General features: G+C 38.6%; 1 protein-coding gene across 1 annotated transcript; it reads left to right on the plus strand.

The window, feature by feature from the left end:
- The first annotated feature begins 20,926 nt into the window (after positions 1 to 20,926).
- On the plus strand, positions 20,927 to 22,325 carry LOC115759266 (odorant receptor 42b-like). The gene is made up of 3 exons (XM_030700167.1): positions 20,927 to 21,702; positions 21,769 to 22,126; positions 22,190 to 22,325. The coding sequence occupies exons 1-3, from the start codon at positions 20,927 to 20,929 to the stop codon at positions 22,253 to 22,255; spliced, it is 1,200 nt and encodes a 399-aa protein (XP_030556027.1). The 3' UTR covers positions 22,256 to 22,325.
- Positions 22,326 to 23,402: the final 1,077 nt, after the last annotated feature.

Below are 23,402 nucleotides of genomic sequence, written 5' to 3' on the forward strand. Positions count from 1 at the left end.
CCCCCTCCCATCCTTCCCGCGGTGCAATCAACAGTTGCAATTTATGCCACAATTGTGCAGCATTTTCCCATGACGTGGCTTCAACCATTTTATTTATTAGCCGTCTGATTTGATTTGAGTTGCTTAAAAGCCGAATCAAAGCTTAAATGTTATTTCGAACGTATTTTCTCGCTTCAGGGCAATATTAATTAGGGTTGCCAAGTAACTGATTTTCGATATATCGATTGGTTGGAATGGAAAGTTCTGAATGAGCGATGAACATGGTGTTAAATAAGAGAATCAGTCAGATAAGAGGCCTTAGTCACATAGCTCCTTTGGAATACTTGTGGAGTGTACAATGCAAGTGTACAGAAGGAAAGTATATCGATTAATATAGGGACCAAATTTATTAAGATCATATATATATTACTTTTTCGGGCTGTAAACTTATAGGACGTGATCATATGTCAAATAGTGTCGATATAAGAAGACAGAGAGGACCAAAAAAGTAGGTATCAATACAGCGATACACGAATATTTACTGGAATGCATACGAATTACAGACAGAAAGCGAAGTTTTGCTTGGAAAGGATAACCAGAACGACATTCCAGGCAGTGAAAGGTATTATGTAGTAATAGATCAATAAGGAAGTGTGGCATATATCGATGAACGATAGTCCCAATACCAGGGCCGATAAAATATTAAAGATACTTTGTGTTATTTTGATTACGCATAAAAGCAGCTCACAGTATGAATGTCATTTGAACGTTGGTTTAAGGATTTATTGCATGGTATCACAAAATAGCACATTCCACAAAATTTTGACTACCCTTTGGTTTGTGAATAGTATTGCAAAACTTTGCTTCAATCAATGCTTAACGAAATATACACATTTTAGCCCTTGATTTAATGTACACAAGAATTGCAATGAAAGTAATGAAATAGTTGAGTTATTAAGAGTTTGTATTTGATTTAAATAAACTGCAGTTGCTATTTGCTGCTTTGTAACGCTATTCACTCGATCAAATTTGAAAAGTGCTCAAGCCAATTGAATTTCTGAGGCAACACACACAATGCCAACCCCTCTTTCTCCCCGTATATATGTGTGTGTGTGTGTGCTTGTGCTTGTAGCTGGGCAACATTTCATCTATTTACAGAGTCTATCTGTGTTTCACAATCACAGTGCCTTACCTGCTATTGGCATTGGCATTGGCAATTCCATTGATTTTCCCCGCTTTCCACTTGGCAGAACAGTGAATGCAACAAAAAGATTTTTCTAATAAAGAAATCGAATCGAAGGACGCGCAATATTTCTAATGGCACCTGGGAGAAAGATAGACACAACGAATGGGGGCAAACTGGGCGCAGAGCCAGTTCAATTGGAAAATGTTCAAAGGATATGAGGTGTCAGCTGATGAAGATGTGCCCGGCACTCTTAGCCTGAACCCAGGCGCCTGGACAGTAACCTGGACAGTCCACTGACAGCGTCATCTTATTGTTGCTGTTGCATGCACCAAATGCACTGCCTAACAGGCTCTCAGAGCAGAAAGAAGCCGGCAAAAGGCAGACAGCAATCAGGAGTCGTTTCATTTTCGATGTGCCACGAAAAAACAAGGGGAAAACACTTCAGGAGCAAAAGGTTTTCTAATTAAAAAAGTTAACCCAACTGGTGACTGTAGTATGTTAAAGTGAGTGCTTGCTATTAAATAAAAAATGAAATGATTTGTTCAATTAATTACAATTGTAAGCATACAAACTTTTTTTTCTGGGTAGCTAATCTTTTGAAACGACTTCACAAAATTGCAGCGTACTTTTGGGCGCAAATTCTTTTGGCCTTGATTGACTAAGGCAATCATAAAGCGACATTGAAGATTTCACGGAAATAAATAATATTATTAATAAAAACAAGTAAGAGGTTCTAGTCGGGAGCTCCCGCGGGAGCTAGGAGCATCTACATCTAAAGTTTCTAGCTCTTAAAGGTTCTGAGATCCTTGCGTGCATACATAAGGACGGACGGACGGACAGACAGACGGACATGGCTAGATCAACTCAGCTATTTATGCTGATCAAGAATATATATACTTTATGTGGTCGCAGTTGCTTCCTTCTGCCTGTTACATACATTTGGCTTTCGCACAAATACAAAATACCCTTATACCCATTTTTAATGGGTTCAGAGTATAAAAAGCCAAACTTCGTGAAAATCGGATGAGATTTGGCTGAGATATGGGGGTGGTAATTTTTAACCCATGTCTATATATAGATTCGAATCTTGGGGTAAGATTTGGACATGAATTTCGACCAAAAAATCGGTGTCAAGATTTGAATGCCAGATTAATTTAGAGGGCAAACCATGAAGAAAAAGCCAAACTTCGTGAAAATCGGATGCGATTTGACAAAGTTATGGGGGTGATAAATTTTTACACATGTCTATATACGAATCTTGGGGTAAGATTTGGACATGAATTTTGACTAAAAAATCGGTGTCGAGATTTGAATGCCAGATTAATCTGGAGGGAAAACCATGAAGAAAAAGCCAAACTTCGTGAAAATCGGATGAGATTTGGCCGAGATATGGGGATGGTAAATTTTTACCCATGTCTATATACGAATCTTGGGGTAAGATTTGGACATGCATTTCGACTTAAAAATCGGTATCGAGATTTGAATGCCAGATTAATTTAGAGAGCAAACCATGAAGAAAAAGCCAAACTTCGTGAAAATCGGATGAGATTTGACCAAGTTATGGGGGTGGTAATTTTTGACCCATATCTATATATCTTGGGGTAAGATTTGGACATGAATTTCGACCAAAAAATCGGTGTTCATCTTTGAATGCCAGATTAATCTAGAGGGAAAACCACGAAGAAAAAGCCAAACTTCGTGAAAATCGGATGAGATTTGGCTGAGATATGGGGGTGGTAATTTTTAACCCATGTCTATATATAGATTCGAATCTTGGGGTAAGATTTGGACATGAATTTCGACCAAAAAATCGGTGTCAAGATTTGAATGCCAGATTAATTTAGAGGGCAAACCATGAAGAAAAAGCCAAACTTCGTGAAAATCGGATGCGATTTGACAAAGTTATGGGGGTGGTAATTTTTGACCCATATCTATATACGAATCTTGGGGTAAGATTTGGACATGAATTTCGACCAAAAAATCGGTGTTCATCTTTGAATGCCAGATTAATCTAGAGGGAAAACCATGAAGAAAAAGCCAAACTTCGTGAAAATCGGATGAGATTTGGCCGAGATTTGGGGATGGTAAATTTTTACTCATGTCTATATACGAATCTTGGGGTAAGATTTGGACATGAATTTTGACTAACAAATCGGTGTCGAGATTTGAATGCCAGATTAATCTGGAGGGAAAACCATGAAGAAAAAGCCAAACTTCGTGAAAATCGGATGAGATTTGGCCGAGATATGGGGGTGGTAATTTTTGACCCATGTCTATATACGAATCTTGGGGTAAGATTTGGACATGCATTTCGACCAAAAATTCGGTGTCGAGATTTGAATGCCAGATTAATCTAGAGGGAAAACCATGAAGAAAAAGCCAAACTTCGTGAAAATCGGATGAGATTTGGCCGAGATATGGGGGTGGTCATTTTAGACCCATGTCTATAAACGAATCTTGGGGTAAGGTTTGGACATGCATTTCGACCAAAAAATCGGTGTCGAGATTTGAATGCCAGATTAATTTAGAGGGCAAACCATGAAGAAAAAGCCAAACTTCGTGAAAATCGGATGAGATTTGACCAAGTTATGGGGGTGGTAATTTTTGACCCATATCTATATACGAATCTTGGGGTAAGATTTGGACATGAATTTCGACCAAAAAATCGGTGTTCATCTTTGAATGCCAGATTAATCTAGAGGGAAAACCATGAAGAAAAAGCCAAACTTCGTGAAAATCGGATGAGATTTGGCCGAGATATGGGGATGATAAATTTTTACTCATGTCTATATACGAATCTTGGGGTAAGATTTGGACATGAATTTTGACTAAAAAATCGGTGTCGAGATTTGAATGCCAGATTAATCTGGAGGGAAAACCATGAAGAAAAAGCCAAACTTCGTGAAAATCGGATGAGATTTGGCCGAGATATGGGGGTGGTAATTTTTGACCCATGTCTATATACGAATCTTGGGGTAAGATTTGGACATGAATTTCGACTAAAAAATCGGAGTTCAGATTTGAATGCCAGATTAATCTAGAGGGAAAACCATGAAGAAAGAGCCAAACTTCGTGAAAATCGGATAAGATTTGGCCGAGATATGGGGGTGATAAATTTTTACACATGTCTATATACGAATCTTGGGGTAAGATTTGGACATGAATTTTGACTAAAAAATCGGTGTCGAGATTTGAATGCCAGATTAATCTGGAGGGAAAACCATGAAGAAAAAGCCAAACTTCGTGAAAATCGGATGAGATTTGGCCGAGATATGGGGGTGGTAATTTTTAACCCATGTCTATATATAGATTCGAATCTTGGGGTAAGATTTGGACATGAATTTCGACCAAAAAATCGGTGTCAAGATTTGAATGCCAGATTAATTTAGAGGGCAAACCATGAAGAAAAAGCCAAACTTCGTGAAAATCGGATGCGATTTGACAAAGTTATGGGGGTGGTAATTTTTGACCCATATCTATATACGAATCTTGGGGTAAGATTTGGACATGAATTTCGACCAAAAAATCGGTGTTCATCTTTGAATGCCAGATTAATCTAGAGGGAAAACCATGAAGAAAAAGCCAAACTTCGTGAAAATCGGATGAGATTTGGCCGAGATATGGGGATGGTAAATTTTTACCCATGTCTATATACGAATCTTGGGGTAAGATTTGGACATGCATTTCGACCAAAAATTCGGTGTCGAGATTTGAATGCCAGATTAATCTAGAGGGAAAACCATGAAGAAAAAGCCAAACTTCGTGAAAATCGGATGAGATTTGGCCGAGATATGGGGGTGGTCATTTTAGACCCATGTCTATATACGAATCTTGGGGTAAGGTTTGGACATGCATTTCGACCAAAAAATCGGTGTCGAGATTTGAATGCCAGATTAATTTAGAGGGCAAACCATGAAGAAAAAGCCAAACTTCGTGAAAATCGGATGAGATTTGACCAAGTTATGGGGGTGGTAATTTTTGACCCATATCTATATACGAATCTTGGGGTAAGATTTGGACATGAATTTCGACCAAAAAATCGGTGTTCATCTTTGAATGCCAGATTAATCTAGAGGGAAAACCATGAAGAAAGAGCCAAACTTCGTGAAAATCGGATAAGATTTGGCCGAGATATGGGGGTGATAAATTTTTACACATGTCTATATACGAATCTTGGGGTAAGATTTGGACATGAATTTTGACTAAAAAATCGGTGTCGAGATTTGAATGCCAGATTAATCTGGAGGGAAAACCATGAAGAAAAAGCCAAACTTCGTGAAAATCGGATGAGATTTGGCCGAGATATGGGGGTGGTAATTTTTAACCCATGTCTATATATAGATTCGAATCTTGGGGTAAGATTTGGACATGAATTTCGACCAAAAAATCGGTGTCAAGATTTGAATGCCAGATTAATTTAGAGGGCAAACCATGAAGAAAAAGCCAAACTTCGTGAAAATCGGATGCGATTTGACAAAGTTATGGGGGTGGTAATTTTTGACCCATATCTATATACGAATCTTGGGGTAAGATTTGGACATGAATTTCGACCAAAAAATCGGTGTTCATCTTTGAATGCCAGATTAATCTAGAGGGAAAACCATGAAGAAAAAGCCAAACTTCGTGAAAATCGGATGAGATTTGGCCGAGATATGGGGATGGTAAATTTTTACCCATGTCTATATACGAATCTTGGGGAAAGATTTGGACATGAATTTTGACTAAAAAATCGGTGTCGAGATTTGAATGCCAGATTAATCTGGAGGGAAACCCATGAAGAAAAAGCCAAACTTCGTGAAAATCGGATGAGATTTGCCCGAGATATGGGGGTGGTAATTTTTGACCCATGTCTATATACGAATCTTGGGGTAAGATTTGGACATGCATTTCGACCAAAAATTCGGTGTCGAGATTTGAATGCCAGATTAATCTAGAGGGAAAACCATGAAGAAAAAGCCAAACTTCGTGAAAATCGGATGAGATTTGGCCGAGATTTGGGGATGGTAAATTTTTACTCATGTCTATATACGAATCTTGGGGTAAGATTTGGACATGAATTTTGACTAAAAAATCGGTGTCGAGATTTGAATGCCAGATTAATCTGGAGGGAAAACCATGAAGAAAAAGCCAAACTTCGTGAAAATCGGATGAGATTTGGCCGAGATATGGGGGTGGTAATTTTTGACCCATGTCTATATACGAATCTTGGGGTAAGATTTGGACATGAATTTCGACTAAAAAATCGGAGTTCAGATTTGAATGCCAGATTAATCTAGAGGGAAAACCATGAAGAAAGAGCCAAACTTCGTGAAAATCGGATAAGATTTGGCCGAGATATGGGGGTGATAAATTTTTACACATGTCTATATACGAATCTTGGGGTAAGATTTGGACATGAATTTTGACTAAAAAATCGGTGTCGAGATTTGAATGCCAGATTAATCTGGAGGGAAAACCATGAAGAAAAAGCCAAACTTCGTGAAAATCGGATGAGATTTGGCCGAGATATGGGGGTGGTAATTTTTAACCCATGTCTATATATAGATTCGAATCTTGGGGTAAGATTTGGACATGAATTTCGACCAAAAAATCGGTGTCAAGATTTGAATGCCAGATTAATTTAGAGGGCAAACCATGAAGAAAAAGCCAAACTTCGTGAAAATCGGATGCGATTTGACAAAGTTATGGGGGTGGTAATTTTTGACCCATATCTATATACGAATCTTGGGGTAAGATTTGGACATGAATTTCGACCAAAAAATCGGTGTTCATCTTTGAATGCCAGATTAATCTAGAGGGAAAACCATGAAGAAAAAGCCAAACTTCGTGAAAATCGGATGAGATTTGGCCGAGATATGGGGATGGTAAATTTTTACCCATGTCTATATACGAATCTTGGGGAAAGATTTGGACATGAATTTTGACTAAAAAATCGGTGTCGAGATTTGAATGCCAGATTAATCTGGAGGGAAACCCATGAAGAAAAAGCCAAACTTCGTGAAAATCGGATGAGATTTGCCCGAGATATGGGGGTGGTAATTTTTGACCCATGTCTATATACGAATCTTGGGGTAAGATTTGGACATGCATTTCGACCAAAAATTCGGTGTCGAGATTTGAATGCCAGATTAATCTAGAGGGAAAACCATGAAGAAAAAGCCAAACTTCGTGAAAATCGGATGAGATTTGGCCGAGATTTGGGGATGGTAAATTTTTACTCATGTCTATATACGAATCTTGGGGTAAGATTTGGACATGAATTTTGACTAACAAATCGGTGTCGAGATTTGAATGCCAGATTAATCTGGAGGGAAAACCATGAAGAAAAAGCCAAACTTCGTGAAAATCGGATGAGATTTGGCCGAGATATGGGGGTGGTAATTTTTGACCCATGTCTATATACGAATCTTGGGGTAAGATTTGGACATGCATTTCGACCAAAAATTCGGTGTCGAGATTTGAATGCCAGATTAATCTAGAGGGAAAACCATGAAGAAAAAGCCAAACTTCGTGAAAATCGGATGAGATTTGGCCGAGATATGGGGGTGGTCATTTTAGACCCATGTCTATATACGAATCTTGGGGTAAGGTTTGGACATGCATTTCGACCAAAAAATCGGTGTCGAGATTTGAATGCCAGATTAATTTAGAGGGCAAACCATGAAGAAAAAGCCAAACTTCGTGAAAATCGGATGAGATTTGACCAAGTTATGGGGGTGGTAATTTTTGACCCATATCTATATACGAATCTTGGGGTAAGATTTGGACATGAATTTCGACCAAAAAATCGGTGTTCATCTTTGAATGCCAGATTAATCTAGAGGGAAAACCATGAAGAAAAAGCCAAACTTCGTGAAAATCGGATGAGATTTGGCCGAGATATGGGGATGGTAAATTTTTACTCATGTCTATATACGAATCTTGGGGTAAGATTTGGACATGAATTTTGACTAAAAAATCGGTGTCGAGATTTGAATGCCAGATTAATCTGGAGGGAAAACCATGAAGAAAAAGCCAAACTTCGTGAAAATCGGATGAGATTTGGCCGAGATATGGGGGTGGTAATTTTTGACCCATGTCTATATACGAATCTTGGGGTAAGATTTGGACATGAATTTCGACTAAAAAATCGGAGTTCAGATTTGAATGCCAGATTAATCTAGAGGGAAAACCATGAAGAAAGAGCCAAACTTCGTGAAAATCGGATAAGATTTGGCCGAGATATGGGGGTGATAAATTTTTACACATGTCTATATACGAATCTTGGGGTAAGATTTGGACATGAATTTTGACTAAAAAATCGGTGTCGAGATTTGAATGCCAGATTAATCTGGAGGGAAAACCATGAAGAAAAAGCCAAACTTCGTGAAAATCGGATGAGATTTGGCCGAGATATGGGGATGGTAAATTTTTACCCATGTCTATATACGAATCTTGGGGTAAGATTTGGACATGCATTTCGACTAAAAAATCGGTATCGAGATTTGAATGCCAGATTAATTTAGAGAGCAAACCATGAAGAAAAAGCCAAACTTCGTGAAAATCGGATGAGATTTGACCAAGTTATGGGGGTGGTAATTTTTGACCCATATCTATATATCTTGGGGTAAGATTTGGACATGAATTTCGACCAAAAAATCGGTGTTCATCTTTGAATGCCAGATTAATCTAGAGGGAAAACCATGAAGAAAAAGCCAAACTTCGTGAAAATCGGATGAGATTTGGCTGAGATATGGGGGTGGTAATTTTTAACCCATGTCTATATATAGATTCGAATCTTGGGGTAAGATTTGGACATGAATTTCGACCAAAAAATCGGTGTCAAGATTTGAATGCCAGATTAATTTAGAGGGCAAACCATGAAGAAAAAGCCAAACTTCGTGAAAATCGGATGCGATTTGACAAAGTTATGGGGGTGGTAATTTTTGACCCATATCTATATACGAATCTTGGGGTAAGATTTGGACATGAATTTCGACCAAAAAATCGGTGTTCATCTTTGAATGCCAGATTAATCTAGAGGGAAAACCATGAAGAAAAAGCCAAACTTCGTGAAAATCGGATGAGATTTGGCCGAGATATGGGGATGGTAAATTTTTACCCATGTCTATATACGAATCTTGGGGAAAGATTTGGACATGAATTTTGACTAAAAAATCGGTGTCGAGATTTGAATGCCAGATTAATCTGGAGGGAAACCCATGAAGAAAAAGCCAAACTTCGTGAAAATCGGATGAGATTTGCCCGAGATATGGGGGTGGTAATTTTTGACCCATGTCTATATACGAATCTTGGGGTAAGATTTGGACATGCATTTCGACCAAAAATTCGGTGTCGAGATTTGAATGCCAGATTAATCTAGAGGGAAAACCATGAAGAAAAAGCCAAACTTCGTGAAAATCGGATGAGATTTGGCCGAGATTTGGGGATGGTAAATTTTTACTCATGTCTATATACGAATCTTGGGGTAAGATTTGGACATGAATTTTGACTAAAAAATCGGTGTCGAGATTTGAATGCCAGATTAATCTGGAGGGAAAACCATGAAGAAAAAGCCAAACTTCGTGAAAATCGGATGAGATTTGGCCGAGATATGGGGATGGTAAATTTTTACCCATGTCTATATACGAATCTTGGGGTAAGATTTGGACATGCATTTCGACTAAAAAATCGGTATCGAGATTTGAATGCCAGATTAATTTAGAGAGCAAACCATGAAGAAAAAGCCAAACTTCGTGAAAATCGGATGCGATTTGACAAAGTTATGGGGGTGGTAATTTTTGACCCATATCTATATACGAATCTTGGGGTAAGATTTGGACATGAATTTCGACCAAAAAATCGGTGTTCATCTTTGAATGCCAGATTAATCTAGAGGGAAAACCATGAAGAAAAAGCCAAACTTCGTGAAAATCGGATGAGATTTGGCCGAGATATGGGGATGGTAAATTTTTACCCATGTCTATATACGAATCTTGGGGAAAGATTTGGACATGAATTTTGACTAAAAAATCGGTGTCGAGATTTGAATGCCAGATTAATCTGGAGGGAAACCCATGAAGAAAAAGCCAAACTTCGTGAAAATCGGATGAGATTTGCCCGAGATATGGGGGTGGTAATTTTTGACCCATGTCTATATACGAATCTTGGGGTAAGATTTGGACATGCATTTCGACCAAAAATTCGGTGTCGAGATTTGAATGCCAGATTAATCTAGAGGGAAAACCATGAAGAAAAAGCCAAACTTCGTGAAAATCGGATGAGATTTGGCCGAGATTTGGGGATGGTAAATTTTTACTCATGTCTATATACGAATCTTGGGGTAAGATTTGGACATGAATTTTGACTAACAAATCGGTGTCGAGATTTGAATGCCAGATTAATCTGGAGGGAAAACCATGAAGAAAAAGCCAAACTTCGTGAAAATCGGATGAGATTTGGCCGAGATATGGGGGTGGTAATTTTTGACCCATGTCTATATACGAATCTTGGGGTAAGATTTGGACATGCATTTCGACCAAAAATTCGGTGTCGAGATTTGAATGCCAGATTAATCTAGAGGGAAAACCATGAAGAAAAAGCCAAACTTCGTGAAAATCGGATGAGATTTGGCCGAGATATGGGGGTGGTCATTTTAGACCCATGTCTATATACGAATCTTGGGGTAAGGTTTGGACATGCATTTCGACCAAAAAATCGGTGTCGAGATTTGAATGCCAGATTAATTTAGAGGGCAAACCATGAAGAAAAAGCCAAACTTCGTGAAAATCGGATGAGATTTGACCAAGTTATGGGGGTGGTAATTTTTGACCCATATCTATATACGAATCTTGGGGTAAGATTTGGACATGAATTTCGACCAAAAAATCGGTGTTCATCTTTGAATGCCAGATTAATCTAGAGGGAAAACCATGAAGAAAAAGCCAAACTTCGTGAAAATCGGATGAGATTTGGCCGAGATATGGGGATGGTAAATTTTTACTCATGTCTATATACGAATCTTGGGGTAAGATTTGGACATGAATTTTGACTAAAAAATCGGTGTCGAGATTTGAATGCCAGATTAATCTGGAGGGAAAACCATGAAGAAAAAGCCAAACTTCGTGAAAATCGGATGAGATTTGGCCGAGATATGGGGGTGGTAATTTTTGACCCATGTCTATATACGAATCTTGGGGTAAGATTTGGACATGAATTTCGACTAAAAAATCGGAGTTCAGATTTGAATGCCAGATTAATCTAGAGGGAAAACCATGAAGATAAAGCCAAACTTCGTGAAAATCGGATGAGATTTGGCCGAGATATGGGGGTTGTCATTTTTGACCCATGTCTATATACGAATCTTGGGGTAAGATTTGGACATGCATTTCGACCAAAAAATCGGTGTCGAGATTTGAATGCCAGATTAATCTAGAGGGAAAACCATGAAGAAAGAGCCAAACTTCGTGAAAATCGGTTAAGATTTGGCCGAGATATGGGGGTGATAAATTTTTACACATGTCTATATACGAATCTTGGGGTAAGATTTGGACATCAATTTCGACCAAAAAATCGGTGTCGAGATTTGAATGCCAGATTAATCTAGAAGGAAAACCATGAAGAAAAATCCAAACTTCGTGAAAATCGGATGAGATTTGGCCGAGATATGGGGGTGGTAAATTTTTACCCATGTCTATATACGAATCTTGGGGTAAGATTTGGACATGAATTTTGACTAAAAAATCGGTGTCGAGATTTGAATGCCAGATTAATCTGGAGGGAAAACCATGAAGAAAAAGCCAAACTTCGTGAAAATCGGATGAGATTTGGCCGAGATATGGGGATGGTAAATTTTTACCCATGTCTATATACGAATCTTGGGGTAAGATTTGGACATGCATTTCGACTAAAAAATCGGTATCGAGATTTGAATGCCAGATTAATTTAGAGAGCAAACCATGAAGAAAAAGCCAAACTTCGTGAAAATCGGATGAGATTTGACCAAGTTATGGGGGTGGTAATTTTTGACCCATATCTATATATCTTGGGGTAAGATTTGGACATGCATTTCGACCAAAAAATCGGTGTTCATCTTTGAATGCCAGATTAATCTAGAGGGAAAACCATTAAGAAAAAGCCAAACTTCGTGAAAATCGGATGAGATTTGGCCGATATATGGGGATGGTAAATTTTTACCCATGTCTATATACGAATCTTGGGGTAAGATTTGGACATGAATTTTGACTAAAAAATCGGTGTCGAGATGTGAATGCCAGATTAATCTAGAGGGTAACCATGAAAGAGCCAAACTTCGTGAAAATCGGATAAGATTTGGCCGAGATATGGGGGTGATAAATTTGTACACATGTCTATATACGAATCTTGGGGTAAGATTTGGACATGAATTTCGACCAAAAAATCGGAGTTCAGATTTGAATGCCAGATTAATCTAGAGGGAAAACCATGAAGATAAAGCCAAGCTTCGTGAAAATCGGATGAGATTTGGCCGATATATGGGGATGGTAAATTTTTACCCATGTCTATATACGAATCTTGGGGTAAGATTTGGACATGAATTTTGACTAAAAAATCGGTGTCGAGATGTGAATGCCAGATTAATCTAGAGGGTAACCATGAAAGAGCCAAACTTCGTGAAAATCGGATAAGATTTGGCCGAGATATGGGGGTGATAAATTTGTACACATGTCTATATACGAATCTTGGGGTAAGATTTGGACATGAATTTCGACCAAAAAATCGGAGTTCAGATTTGAATGCCAGATTAATCTAGAGGGAAAACCATGAAGATAAAGCCAAGCTTCGTGAAAATCGGATGAGATTTGGCCGAGATATGGGGGTGGTCATTTTTGACCCATGTCTATATACGAATCTTGGGGTAAGATTTGGACATGAATTTCGACCAAAAAATCGGTGTCGAGATTTGAATGCCAGATTAATCTAGAGGGAAAACCATGAAGAAAGAGCCAAACTTCGTGAAAATCGGATAAGATTTGGCCGAGATATGGGGGTGATAAATTTGTACACATGTCTATATACGAATCTTGGGGTAAGATTTGGACATGAATTTCGACCAAAAAATCGGTGTCGAGATTTGAATGCCAGATTAATCTAGAGGGAAAATCATGAAGAAAAATCCTATATCATATATATATTCAATTTTAGAAGCTATATGTCAAGTTTGGTGACTCTAGTTCTTATTATTTACCAAAATTGCCCAAAAAAGGATATTGATATCGATTTTTATCGATTGATTGGAAACGGAGTAAGTTATTGATAATCGGAAACAAACTCGATCTGCGAGGGAGCTAGGAGCATCAACATCTAAAATATCAAGTCTCTAGCTCTTATAGGTTCTGAGATCCTTGCGTTCATACATACGGACGGACGGACGTACGGACGGACGGACAGACAGACGGACATGGCTAGATCGACTCAGCTATTTATGCTGATCAAGAATATATATACTTTATGGAGTTGGAGTTGCTTCCTTCTGCCTGTTACATACATTTGGCTTTCGCACAAATACAATATACCCTTATACCCATTTTTAATGGGTTCAGGGTATAAAAATATTATACTTCCATGAATATAGGCGGATTAAAGTATAAATATTTTCATACAAGTCTTCTCGAGTTATCATAATAGAAATAAATTGTCCAACAGATTAAATTTATTTGTTTGTTTTTAGTCAAAATTATTGAAAATAAATTTGTAGGCACAAGGAAAGATGAAATGATTTTGCGGAGAACATCAGGAGTGTTGCAAAGTTTCATTTGAAGCTCTTTAAGCAGAAGTTTTTCGCTTCCAATTAATTAGGCCCCGGGCCTAATTTTTCTTACAATTATTTCTGGTTAAGGATTCTGATATTAAAATTAATATCATCTCAGCTCCAACTTCAATTCAAATTTATTTTATAAATTATATATAAGAATTAATAAAAAAAAAAACGTGAGCCAAAAAAATGCTCGTTCTTTAATTATATTTAATATTTTTGTAATCTGAGAAGTCAGCTAGGTCTACCACAGTCCAAACAGAGAGAACACCAGTTAGAGAAGATGAGAAAAAAATCCCAAGATAAATTATATGATTTAATCAGAGAAGTCACCTTATTCTAGCAAAGTACAAACAGTAACCTTCCTATCGCAGCGCACATTATTATCCCTAATATTAAACATACAGATGACATATTTATCAGTGTAAATATACTGCTGTTTAATATGGGCCATAAATTTACGGCAAATTCCAACTATCCAACCATCCAATTGAAGCTCATTCAGGAAGTTAATTTCCAATCACAACGGAGCCAATCGATGACCTTAAAACGAGGCAATAACCTCTACCCCCAAAAAAGAAAACGTATTAATCATACGCACTGTCGAACAACTTAAAAGGTCTTTTTACAAATTCACAACACATTTTCTTACTGTGTAATGGCGGCACTTCCGCCCAACGGAAACTGGGAAAGCTGGAAACTAGCCCACAGAAACACGCGCGAATCGAAAATATTAAGTGCCGCAGTTAGGCCAAGTACTTAGCGCGAACAAAATGCCACGACAAGGCAGGGCGCAGAGCAGAGGCGTGGGCGGAGTTAAAGGAGCCGGAGCACGAGCCAGAGCCGGAGCCGGTGCTGGGCCGAGGGAGATTCTCCGGAAGCGTCAGGCCACACAATGTGCAAACAATGAGCCAAGCGAAGAGAATGAACCCGCTAAATATGGCCAAACAAGATGAGAAATGGGCTGGCTGGTTGGGGTTTGGTGCGGACTGTTCGGTTGGGCGTGTAACAAAGGCGCATTCAAAACAATGTCCTGTTGACGCCGCCGCACATCGAATTTTTGGCGGGGATTCGGGCGCCTCGAGCGATGCGTTGCGCGTTTGTCGGAACTGTCACATTAAAATGGATGATTTATTTGTGCTCTTAATTTATTGCGCCACAGCCGGCAGAGGCGGTCGCGGCTGCGAGACGCAGTCTGTAGCCAGCGCCAGGATATTGAGTACGCGTAATGCATGAACGAGTGTACCCACCGACTGATGGGAAGGGGCTTGGGGGCCAATGAACTCCGCCCAGCGGGGCTAATATAATGAATTTTTCACGCTGCCATCGCACTTGGCACTTAATAATCGCATTAGGGCGCTAAGCAGCTCGCTGACACATGCACGACTGCCGAGGGAGGGGCAAAAAGACGCAGCAGTGGGAGGCGTGGCAAAAGAAACGCTTGGCAACTATGGGAAGCGTATACTTTATCAGCTGGCGCTAATGTTTTATTGTTTGCTTATTGCTACAAATGATGGCAGCAGCCCCCCTTGACGCCCCCTTTACACAATTTCGCTTAATGTGCATTACAAGTGTGTCGAATGAATTCTGGCAGGCACTGTGTGGCACGCTGTGCGAGTATAAACTCGCCGTAACTGTAGCTGTGATAAGTGCAGGTGTTTAATTAACGCGCTGGGGTCAGTCAGTGGCGTCCATAAAATACCCAAACACACAAAACAGATAACATTGTGTGAGAAAATGCTGCTTAAAAGGGTTTGTTAAATTCAGGTATTGAATGTGGTAGGTGCTCATAAACATGCCCAGCTGCAGGCTCCCTTACAAATCTTATTTCATTTGAGCAGGCTTTGTTTCCTAATGAATGCCTTCAATGGTGATGGAATGTGATTTGAATTGACGAGTTGGGTTTCAGAAATTATTGTTAATTAATGAAATATACTATAAATAGTGCATAGCACAATATAATAGAGCATTTATATACTATATATTTTAATAGAGCATTCCAATGATATATAATATAGCGTTAAATATTAATACTATTTAATAGATCAATATATATTTGAAATTGTAGCTAATTTATAGCCCAAATATAATATATGCGCATATTAGGCATAAAGGCTTACCTTGAAGAATACTCAAAAAAGCTAAGCTTACCAAACTAACATTTTACCAAGGATACAAAAACAAACAAGTAAGAGCCCTAATCGGCAGTGCCTGACTTCGCCATACCCTGAATCTTCTGCACCAAATGGCGTCGAAGATGGTTCTTTCTGCCTGTTACATTAATCTCCACAAAAGCAATATACCCTTTCTTAACCATCTTCATGGGCTTCAGAGGCTGTCAAGCCGGAAAGGTAAGCATGTCGATTTACCTAGGTTTGTGTGATTGAAGAACAAATTTAAATGTGGCTGTAAAAAAGCTACAATGGTTAGTATCAAAGTATCGAGAAGTGTCTCTCGTCAATTGGAAGCATTTTAAAGTTAATTAATAATAAAAAAAAAGCGCGTGCAGATTTCAATCTATGAAATGTATTATATTTCAATTACTTCATTTTACGCCCTTTTCAGCTTTTTACTGAAGCACTATTTTATTGAAATAAATTGACAAAAAAACATATCATAATTCAGTTTTTTACAAACCGCTTTCAAATTTGCGCTCAGTTGCAGCTGCACTTCCTATCGCAACAATATGTCATATAAATTGCCATTTAGTTATTATTATGCTTGGCAAGGGCGAATGTATTGTTTCCCTTGAATTGCGTTAATAAATCAGTGCAAAAATTATTTGCTGCAATAATGCTTGGCTTGAAATCGCGGCCACGCCCTTTTGGCCACCCAATGGGCGGCGCCGCCCATTCATTCGACAGTTGCACAGAACTGTGTAATGAACATTTATGAGGCAATTTCCTTGGCAACACACACACACGCTTACACACTCACACACACACACACACACACACAAGGGACACACAGAGACAGATGACAAACCGTTGGCAACGTGAACATCGCCTCGCCCAAGTCTTGCTCCTCCCTACAGCCATGTCCTGTACTGCTCGTCGTTCGTCGTCGTCGTCTTCTGCTTTGCTGGAACATGGCGCAGAACTTTTTCTGCTCCACTTATGCCCAAACTAATTAAGTGCAGGAAAAAGTTACCATTTCCTTCCCGTTTACAACTGCCGGTCTCCTGATCCTGGCGCGCTGAATGCAACGTGGTGCTGTCGCTAGGAGTTCCCCTCCACCTTCCGGCCAGTCCTTGTATCTGCTGTAAGACAAGTTGTAGCATTTTTTGACACAGGACGGCCTGGTTGGGTGGGGGAAGGAGGGGTTACATGCTTAGCCAGTAGCTATGCTGTCCCGCTGGATGCCCCGCATTAGGGCCAGAACGCATTCTGTTCTGCAACTGTCGCTGTTCTCCAAATATTTAACAGTCGCTCCACTTGGCGCTGATAGCCCATTCGGGCGTCATAATAACGAAGATAAATGTTACAAAAGTTTGCTCACAACACACGCCCATGGGCAGCGGCCAGGGCAGTGGGGAGATGGTACCACGGACCAAGCCCTACATCTATGCCATTTCTAGTTGCATTGTGCTGCATACTTTTTGGGCAGGGGAACCTTCGGTAATAGCTAGACGGAGGGGGGAAGAGCACGCTATAGACAATGACAATGTTCTCAACTATGCGTAGAAACAAAAGTTGGAGAGATTTTTCTGTTAAGAAGTTTATAGAGTTTGCTTTGTAGGGTACAAGGGCGTGACGGAATGATTTCTTGCGACCTTAAGGTTAATTGGTATTCGGTATTAATTGCCTGAAAATATTGTTTATTAGATTTGCTTAATACTTCTCCTTCTCCATACATTAAGGTTCGCCTCATACTTTTGTATATAATGGGAACACAATTTAATTCTTTTAAAGCTTTTTTTCATAAAATTTTTGCCTTAATCACAGTTTCAGATGATGTCATATTCGAAAATATAATTATATATATATATATATATCGAAGAATTTTTGTGGTTGATGACGTTCACTTTTCTTTAATAAATTAGCAGGCGCCTAATAAGCTTTTTTTCTGTTTCTTACATCCAGTAATTTATATATTTCAGATTTTTTGATATTTTGATATATATATATATATTTTTGTTTTATTTGAACATTTTTCGGCTAATGATAATTTTAAATACATTTTCATGAGCTTATGAACCTCCATTCTCCATTTCGTAATTTCAGCAATATTATAAATTTTCTCTTTGTTCTCTCTGTGCTGTTTAAGCTTGGATTTACTCTAACACAATTTCGTATATTTCATATCTATTCGCGATTGTCATATTTTTTCTTATACGAACACCATTATTTATGTTTCGAATTGATTTTCATAAGTCCTCTGAGTTAACTTTACGTATATTGAACCCAGAAAATATCTTTTTTTATAGATTTTTATTTCTCATGTTCACGAACGAACTATAGGGATATATTCAAATTCATTCTCAAATACTCCAAGCTCTTATTTTTTGAGTCAAAAATCTATTTGCTTTTCGAGCAGCGCATTCGCCAATCGAAGATGCCGCAAAGTGTGCCACGCAAAAAAGACTCTTAACTAATTTGTAGTCGGTGCGAAATGTTGACATGGCAAGTAAGATGATGTAAAGGGAAGGAGGGATCCTACTTGAGAGGGGGCATACAAATCCCCGGCGGCAATATGGGCACCAAAACTAATGCGTTGGGGTTTTTTGCTTCATTTTAGTTGCAAGTTTAATGAGAACTCGACGCGACAGTTTACACTGATGCTCGTTAGTTTTTTGGCTAAAACTTTACCCTAAGCTCCATGCAGACCAGCCGTTGCCGCTCGCACGCTCTGGCCACGGGCATTTTGGGGCAATGCAATTCACAAATTTCCAACCAGTTGCCAGCTGTTGGTTCACATCAAAACTGCAGCGTGTCCAGGCTCATGTCCGTGTCCAATGTCCAGACGGCGAACAGAGACTGAGACGGCGTCTCGTTTGTTTGATTTATGTCTGTGTATTTGGCAAATGTTGCAGCAGCGCGACCTTTTTGTTCCCCGTTGCTGTTGCTCTTTAATTAAAAAACTAAAATAGATGGCTGCATAGAGAGCGTGTAATTTTTCTAGATTGCAGCACTTGAATTATTTGATTGCCAGCAAGCGATAAATTAGGGTAACAGCAAAACAACAAAGTTTTCCGAGTAACAAATAGTCGCTATTTATATACCCTTGCCGCAATCACATTAACTCGGAAAGCTTTTTAGTCGTTTCATAACACTAAAAATAGATTATACTGCGCGAAGAGCTTTGAAAGCACATTAATTCTGATAAGAGTTTTATAGCCTAACGACATTGACATTGCTTAAAAGCGCTTGATTTAGATTAATCTAAAAAGGCTGACTTACCTAATGTTGTATTACTTGAGCTGATTTAAATTCCATAAAATGCAAGCTTTGACACCAGAAAAAGATCCTTAAAAAGATTAAAACTTTGTTCATGTTGAACCTCACACTTACATCTTTAATGTGCTTTTCAAATTAATTTTTAAGCTGGAATCTAGGATATTCGGTTCATACGTATAGTCAGCTAATATACTTCTAGCATGGAGGTTTCACAACAAAAGCTCTCATAAAGCACATGTAAAGTAAACTTAGAGTTCAATACAACTGTATACGAGATATATTCTGAATCACAAATCAGTTCCTCCAAGCTAGTTATAAGTATTATCTAAATATAACTTTCGAATGCCCTACATGATGACTTGCTTTGTTAGAGTATACAAAAGATGATCAAAGCGCGTTGCTTTTAATGGCTGGTTATATAAATAAACCGTCGCTCAAGTTGACAGCGCATTTTGTGCTTGTTCTTCTTCTATTTTTATTCTAAGGACTTAGCTGGGGAAGTACACACATACACTCACACACACACGCATACATACTATATAAAGTAGCTCTATAAAAATAACTCACAGATGCTTTCAATAAGAGGAAAAAAAGAACAGAGTCTGAGATACATAATAGGGCACACATGACGCACACACACACACACACACACACACAGAAAGAGAGAGACTTGTGCGCTTGTGAGTAGGAAGCAGCAATGGATGCGAAATCCTTGCAAAGTTCAAGCAGCCGCAGCCTTTTTGGCTCCTTCTGCTCGAAGGCGTAGCTTAAGAAAATAGTTTATACGCCGCGTGAGGCGCGTATTTCAAATACCACAAATTTAACTCAGTCAGCAAAGCAAATGGATCCGACTTCCATTCCAAACAAAAGCTGTCTGATGAGACTGCAATGCTGACATTGTGTAGCTGTGTCCATTCGACGCCATATTTTCTGCTTTTCCGCTTTTCTTGGTGCACTCAATGCGCACAATATTGGTTAACAATAGATGCCTCTTTTATTTGGCGCTCTGACCATTTAGAAGCGTATAAAAAATAGAAAAATTAAATCAATTTATCATCAATGTGGAGCATGGAAGAGAATACCAGGCGCTAGACCTTAAAATTGTGGCTAAAGCAGAACAAGCCTTCGATATAAGACTATATTTCTACATATTAGACGGTCGCTTATAGATAAAATATATTTTAATTTGTTATTTTTGGTTTTCTTATTTGACAAAATGTTGTTTATTTCCGCTCAAGGAAATTGTCAGGCTAAAAGCTTTAAGTTATCTTCACATTTTTGTTTCTTCAATAATAAATTAATTGTTCATCAAAGTAAAAAAAAAAGTTATTCAAACTCAAGTCAAACTAACTGTAAAACTTAAAGAAAATTCCCATTCTAATGCTTAAAAACTTCAGGTCCAACTTATATTGTGTTCAACTAAATAATGCAGGCCAAGAAACCATTCCTGACAACTTCTGATGCATAATTAAAGAATGAAAAAAAAAAACAAAAACAAATATATATAGAAGATGAAAAAAAGTCTGTGGTATAAAAGCGCTTTGTGCGTCAAATTATGGTAATCATTGCCATATCCTAGTCTCAGGCGGCAACATGCTGTTCAAGCTATTCCCACGACTGCGTATGCCAGCCGCCGCGGAGCCGGTCAGGTCCTGCGATGCGTTCATTTATATGGATCGTGGCATGCAATCGATTGGTTGGATACCGCCGAAACACCACTACGGACGCTGGATATATTTTTTGTGGACAGTTTTCACAACGTTGCTTGGAATAATATTGCTGGATGTGTCACTGTTGGTTAGCTATTTCAAGGAATTGAGCACCTTTTCGGCGGGTCAGTTTCTCACCTCGCTGCAGGTGTCCTTCAATTGTTATGGCTCCAGCATTAAGGCCATCTACACATTTGCGGGCACCAAGCGTTTCGGGCTGGCCAAGAAGCTCTTGGATCGCCTCGACGAGCGCTGTAACAGCGTGGAGGAGTACGCCCAAGTGCAAGAAGCTGTGATGCGTTGTAATCGGTTCTATATGGCCTACCAGACCATGTACCTCATGTATACGCTCTCCACATTTCTATCTAACACCTTTAGCGGTCGCCTGCCCTGGAAGCTATATAATCCGCTGATTGACTGGCAAACGAGTACACGGAACTTTTGGCTGGCTGGCTTTATGGAGTACATTTTGATGACAACCGCTGTGATGCAGGATTTAATGGCCGACGTTTATCCTGTTATATACTTTGTAATACTGAGAGCTCACATAGGTTTGCTTAAGCAGCGGCTGCGACGACTGCGCACGGATCCAACAATGAGCGAGGAGCAGAACTATGAGGAGCTTATCAAGTGCATTGATGACCATCGTGTAATATTGGAGTAAGTTTATATTCCAGAGTGAACTATTTGGCAGAATGTGTTCGCTTTAATTTTTGCTCTTTTCAGTTATTGCAACACACTGCGACCCATTGTTTCGGCCACAATTTTTATACAGTTTCTGCTTTGTGGCCTTGTCATGGGCCTGTCCATGATTAATTTACTCTTCTTTTCAAATATCTGGACTGGCCTAGGCACTGCTATATTTTTGTTTGATCTGGTGCTGCAGACCTTTCCCTTTTGCTTCATTTGCAACATGATCATGGATGATTGCGAGGAGCTAGCAAACTGTCTCTTTCACTCAAATTGGCTGAGTGCGGATCGTCGTTATAAGACCACATTGCGTTATTTTCTTCATAATGTGCAGAAACCCATCGTTCTTTCTGCAGGTGGAGTATTCGATATTTCCATGAGCTCAAATATAACCGTGAGTAAAGACATTTTCTTTTTTGGTTTTAATATCATTCAAATTAACCCATTGTTCTTAAAGGTCGCTAAATTGGCATTTTCCGTGGTCACATTCGTAAAGCAATTAAATATTGCCGAAAAGTTTTAGGATTGGCAATTTCAGGTCGAGATTTCATTAACAAAAACCTATTGTATGCCACTAACAAAGAGGCCACTAAAAGAATTGTTATCACACAAGACCTAAGCAAAATATGTATGCGAAAGACTCGAAAAGTGTGATATGCCATTGAATACCTACGCTCAAGTCATGCTCTTAAATATTTCAATACACTATGAATTTAAAAAAATCTCTGTTGTACAACGATATTTAAATGAACCTAGCTAAGCAAGCAAACTAAAAATGTAAATAAAACAATTAAAAAATCTAGATTAACATAAATTAGAACATTATTAGTTTATACAAATTCATATATAAATAAAGATATTTTATTCTTAGCTTTGCTTAGCTAAAATAATATGTATGAATATGTATGATGATTAATACTAAGCCTATAAGCCATAATAGTCTATTCATGGTTATTAAGTAATTTTTTTCAATCTAAAATTTTTAAAATGTGCATTCCTTTTGCATACTTTTTGGCTTTAATGAGTGAGTTCTATCTAATCCCAACTCAAAAGCAGGTTTTCACATAAATTTGGTAATTGTAAATGATTAAAGTGTATCTATTAGTTAACCTATTAAACAAAATTACAATATTTAAATTTATTATCTAATAGTGTTGCAAAACGCTCAAGTAGTAGAGTAGAAGAGTTGTTTCAATTTTATTATTCCGTTTCGCATAGTTGGCCACCTCAAGCGTTACAAGCTGCACTACAGAACGAACATGCCGCCTCGCACTGCCACTTAATAAAGTGCAAACAAGCAAGTGATTATTTCACAGCTATTGTTCAACACCCTCCCTCCACACACACACACACCCACACACACACAAACAGACTGTGACTCGTGACCCAGGACAGCGACTGGAATATAGCCAGGATATGGCGACCGGCGGCGTAACTAAGGATTTGCGTAATACACGCAGAATTGTTCCACACCAGCAAGATATGAGAGTTGATAAAAATGTTCTCATCGAATAAAAAATACCCTTATGCAACACTCAAACAAATCCGTTACATGCTGCGTCACACATTTAAAGCACTCACTGTAACAGTGTGTAACAGCAGCGATGACCGCCGCGAAAAATTGTACACCGTGAATTTTCATTGTTGAGCTGAGGAAAAAAGGCAAGAAA

Source organism: Drosophila novamexicana, unplaced genomic scaffold (assembly GCF_003285875.2).
Source record: "Drosophila novamexicana strain 15010-1031.04,08,12 unplaced genomic scaffold, DnovRS2.1 tig00000193-arrow-pilon, whole genome shotgun sequence".
In the NCBI taxonomy this organism is placed as follows: domain Eukaryota; kingdom Metazoa; phylum Arthropoda; class Insecta; order Diptera; family Drosophilidae; genus Drosophila; species Drosophila novamexicana.